Here is a 5,041-nt window from a genome sequence, read left to right as displayed (position 1 = left end):
CCGCTCATCGGCTTCACCGGCGGGTCCTCGTTGTACCAGCGGCCGCCCCGCGCGAACTCGTGGAGCTTCGGCGGGACGAACGAGGCGCCATCGTACTTGCAGGCCGCACGGCGGCTCCCCGCGGCGGAGCGCTTGCATTGCAAGCGCCACGCATCCTCCACGTTGTCCGGCGAGCGGGATCGCTTCGATCCGCTCGCCGGCGAGGCGCTACTGCGGCGGCGGGCATCCATGCCGGGGCTGGGGTGGAATGCGGCGCGGGGGAGAGAGGTATTGCTCGCCGGAGCAGGATGGAGGCGGCGGCGCACGGCGGAGGTAGGGTTGCGAGTGAGGGGTTAACCCCTCACTCGCACCTTCGCCCGGTATAAATAGGGGGGCGGTGGGGCGGATTTCCTGGGGCCCGTATTCCACCGAAATGGGCCGGCCCGAATACGGGGCCTGCTAGACGGCCCAAACCGCGCCTGCCCCGTATCTCGCCGGAATTTTACGGGGTGGGCGGGTTATAAGGGGCATGTTAGACATGCTCTTAGAGCATCTCCACCGGCGGCCCCGGTAGCATTTTAGGGGGCGGCATCGAAAATGGGCTCGCACCGACGCGTCCCAAAAAGCGCCGGCGCAATTTCGAGCCCAATAGAAGCGCCGGCAACCCTGTGTCGGCCCCTTCACGAAAGGCGCAAATCGGGCGCGCCGGCGCCTCGCGGCACGAATTTTTTTGGGCGTGGGAGCCAACTGTCAGCCACACATCCCAAAAATATACGTATTTTCCACCAAAACCCCTTCCCCTCCGCCGCTCATTTCTCCCGCCCGCCGCTCTATCTCCCATCCAGGTTCCAACCCAAAAAACCCTCGCCGCCGCCATGCCGCCGAAGGGAAAGGCTTCGGCGAAGACAGCGAAGACGTCGACGAAGGCGCCGCCGAAGCCACCGCACCGGTGCTTCTATGAGAAGGTTAAGCTCCGGAAGGAGAGCGACAAGACGATGGTGGATTGGGTATGATCTATGTCCATTTGGTGATGTCTATTTCATAATGCATCGTAGTGTATCTATTTGATGATGTCCATCTTGTTCTATATCTTGTTAATGAATCATGTATTGTTAGATGCTCGACGCCCTCAAGATGTACAAGAACCAAAACGAGGACAAAGATTTCCCATCCATGCATTGCTTCAACAAACAACAATGTTGCAAAAAATGGGACACCATCCGCTACACTTTCAACAAGGACAGCGTCACGGAAGATGGGCCAGTCGATCCCTCCGGCGCCTCCAACGGGCGCCCCATTGGCAACAAGAAGGCCAAGGCTGAGAGGAATGCGGCGCCGGCATTGGCCGCCATGGATGCCTCCCTTGAGAAGATGATATCCTCCTTCTCAATGAAGAACAAGGAAGCGGCGGATAGGGCCGCCGTCGTGTGGAAGGCAATACTAGAGAAGCAAGACATGAAGATCGAGTTGGAGAGGGAGAAAGTGGAGGCAACGAAGATGGAAGCTCACGCCGCCACCATGAAGGCCACCAACGAAGCGACGCAGCTTTCGTTGACCAATATGTCTCAAGACTCCAAGATCTTGATGGTCGACATGGAGGAGATGGACCCATTGACGAGGGCGTGGCACGAGATGTACCGCGAGCGCATCGGCCAAGAGGTGATGGCGGCGCGAGCTGCGTCAGTGCCCATGACTCCCCCGACACCGTCGACGTTCATGACTCCGGCGGCACCGTCAACGTTCATGCCCCTCCCCCCCCCCCTCCCGCACCGTCGACGTTCATGCCTCCCTCGGTGATCGTGGATCCAGTTGCAACACTGGAGCTACCGCCGGGGCTCGCCGATGATGAGGACGTCGTCGAGGTTGAGCCACCCATGACCCTGTTCATCTGATCATCTCGCCTGGAAGCCGAAATTGTTTTTTGCAGCCGCACTAGACGGTGATTCGGTGGCCGTATGTTGGCCCAAACTTCATATTCGAAAACCTATTCTAATTTGGTGGCCGTGTTGGCCCAAACTTTGTATTCGGAAACTTATTCAAATTTCTATACTTTTGTTTGAGTTTTTAATTCAAATGATCTATCGAGATTGCCATATGGAGGCGTGATGTGGTAGCAGCTCCCCCAAATGAAGGATGTTGTGCCGACACCCCCATACGACAGTGCCGGTGTCCTGCCAGCAACTATTTAGGACGCGCTGGTGGAGATGCTCTTAGGCCATTAGATCTAATCCATGAGGATTGGGGATGGCGGCTGGAAGGAGAGGAGCTAGTCGGTGTCCGGCAGGGTGAGCGGCGGCAGTGAGTGTAGTAGTAGAATCTTTGCCGCACCATGGCACTTATGTACGACACACTGAACTATATTTAAACACAAATACAGTCTAGTAGTGGAAGCAAATTTGGTGCACATGAGCACCGGTGCTCTCAATTTTTTAAATATTTAAAACTGTATTTCTACATTCTAAAAAATCATCATATTTATTCCATGAATACATACACATGTTCTCAATATTTATGCAAAATTTCGGTAAAAATTACATTGTATTTTAAGCTACAGGAAAAAAATAAATTTGTGGCTACGTATAGAGGTATATATTTGTCAGAAATTTGTCTTTTTTGTATAGCTTAAAATATAACATATTTTTCTCCAAAATTTTTACCGTACCTTCAGAATGTTTATATGTATGTGGGTATTTAATTTCGCATTTTTTAAATTCCAAAAAATATGATTTTTAGAAATCAGAAGCACTGGTGCTCATGTGCCAAATACACTTCTCGCTAGTACTAGCAGAATCTTGTTAACGAAAAACGTAGTACAGTGTCCATGTCCTGATAAAGATTTAGGAGCATAATGCACAACTAGTTAGGCCGGTGCCAACGCGGGCGTGAGCGCAGGCGGTATCGCCCGGCTAGGGGCGGGAGACGGGCGGGAGTGGGGCGGGACGCGAGCGCGGGGCGCTGGGGCTGGCGCCGGGCGGTACCGCCCGCGTTGGAGGCGAGAGCGGGGCGAGAGTGGGGCGATAGCGGCGCTAGTGGGGGCGAGAGCAGGGCGAGAGTGGGGCGAGAGCGGGGCGAGAGCTGCCACTATAGCCCGTGCATTGGCACCGTGGGGTGAGAGTGGGGTGAGAGTAGGGTGAGAGTGAGAAAAAAAGCTGACGTGGCGGGCAAGAGTGGGACGGTGCATTGACACCAGCCTTACTAGTATGTATTTTTCCGCATCAAATTCAGTAGTATGAATTTGCATTCTGGCTCACATATCTTACTATTCGCAAGTAGAAAAGGAAAAAACTTAGTGAGAATTATACAGATAGCCAATTACATATCTGCGGCTGGGGTGGCTAGGGACACCAGACAAAGAAGCGGTGGTCATTGGATGGGGATCGGGGACGGCGGCTAGAAGGAGCGGAGCCATTCGGAGTCCGGCAGGGTGAGCGGCGGCAGCGAGTGGCGGCCGCGCGTGGAGCTCCCGCTGCGCACGTCCTCCATCGCCAGCAGCGCGGCCACGGTGTTGCGGAAGATCCTCTGCTCCGCGGCGGCCAGCGCCTCGCGGTCCCGCCGCGCCGCCGCCTGGCCCTCGCCGGGCGCCGTGGGGAAGACCGCCTCCATCATGGCCTCGCACTCCCTCACCATCAGCGTCACCGCCTCCGCCGTGAAGAAGGGCTGCGCCAGCACGGTCTCGATCACGGCGAGCCGGAGCACGGCGCCCGTGCGCTTGTCGTACTTCTTGAGGATCTTGGCCAGACCGATGTAGTTGACGCTGCTGTAGTTGAGCAGCAGCACCATCTCGCCGTGGAAGTTGACGATCTCCCTCCGGATCGCCGCGATCTCCGCCTCGTGCGCGCTCTCCGGCACCGCCGCCTTCCTCGCCAGCGCGTCCCTGATCGCCACCTGCAGCTCCTGCTCGTACAACACAGAATGACAGAAATCGTCAGAGAATGAAGATTACAAATTTACGGTGACAGGCCAAACCATTTGGGAATGGTGATTACCTTGTGGCGGATAATGAAGAACTCCTCCTGCTCGATGAAGAAGGCGTTGATCTTTTCGATCTCGGCGTCGAGGAGGGCCACGAACTCGGCCGGAGAGGGCGGGCGGCCGGAGACGGCGCTTACGATGGGCTTCAGCTCCTTGTAGCGCAGGAACTCGACCTTCCATGCCGGCAGGCTCTGGTCGACCTGCCTCTTGTGCCACTTTCCATGCTTCATGCCGCAAAATGACCAGTCGATCACCAACTCCCTGCTTGTTGATCGACGCCCCGTCTGCTCCTAACTAATTTCGTCCCCTCAAGAGCAACAACAATAGAATGTGAAAAAGTGTTGTGTTCTTGGATTGTGAGGGGTGAAGCGGCGATGAGTGCCAGTAAATATAGGCGGGGGTTTGTACGTGGATTGTGAGGTGAGCGTTTGGTGGAGATGAGGAAGAGGATGGTGATGTTCTTGGAATATTTACGGCATATGCTCAGTGTGGCAAGACCACGCCGTGAGGCGTGGGGCGGTGTGTTTGAGGGAGGAGCGAGCAAGGGGCACCCGGTTACATGCACTTTTTTAGACTACGGGTAGGCATGGCTTGAGAATACGTGGAATGGGTTTTCAAGAACTTTTTTTTGTAAAAAATTCACAATCTATTAATAATCATCAATAGCAGCACCAACGGTTTCAAAAGTAATAAAAATTACAAATAGATCTTTAGATCAACGACTACATACAATAGCACGAGCCAAAAGCGTGGCGCCGTCCTCGCCCCTCCCTCACCGAGCCGAACAAAACTTGTTATAGTAGAGCGTGTTGTGGCAGGAAATCATCATGCTAAAGCTGCAAAGGACCAGCGCACCAGAACAACAACCATCACCAATGATGACAACCATAGATCGAAAGATACTGGCATGAAAGCACACCAACAAACACGAAAATCGATTGGATCCCATGAGATCCGCCGGGCACACGACTCCACGTGCCCTCCGCCGGCACTAGATGCACCACCGGAGTGAGGATAGTGCTGGAGGACCTTATTCTGACTTCTGGATGTAGCTGTTGCCTCACCATAAACAAACCACCGAAAGCAACCT

The 5,041-nt window shown here is 54.6% G+C and overlaps 1 protein-coding gene across 1 annotated transcript; it reads right to left on the bottom strand.

Moving 5' to 3' along the window:
• Positions 1-3,284: 3,284 nt before the first annotated feature.
• On the bottom strand, positions 3,285-4,394 carry LOC124678517 (SPX domain-containing protein 6-like). Its single transcript, XM_047214389.1, has 2 exons — positions 3,966-4,394; positions 3,285-3,873 (listed from the first exon to the last, which is right to left on the bottom strand). The coding sequence occupies exons 1-2, from the start codon at positions 4,179-4,181 to the stop codon at positions 3,370-3,372; spliced, it is 720 nt and encodes a 239-aa protein (XP_047070345.1). The 5' UTR covers positions 4,182-4,394; the 3' UTR covers positions 3,285-3,369.
• Positions 4,395-5,041: the final 647 nt, after the last annotated feature.

Source organism: Lolium rigidum, chromosome 7 (genome assembly GCF_022539505.1).
Source record: "Lolium rigidum isolate FL_2022 chromosome 7, APGP_CSIRO_Lrig_0.1, whole genome shotgun sequence".
NCBI classification, from domain to species: domain Eukaryota; kingdom Viridiplantae; phylum Streptophyta; class Magnoliopsida; order Poales; family Poaceae; genus Lolium; species Lolium rigidum.
Note: the sequence above shows the minus strand (reverse complement) of the source record. Positions and strands in the feature narration are given on the sequence as shown.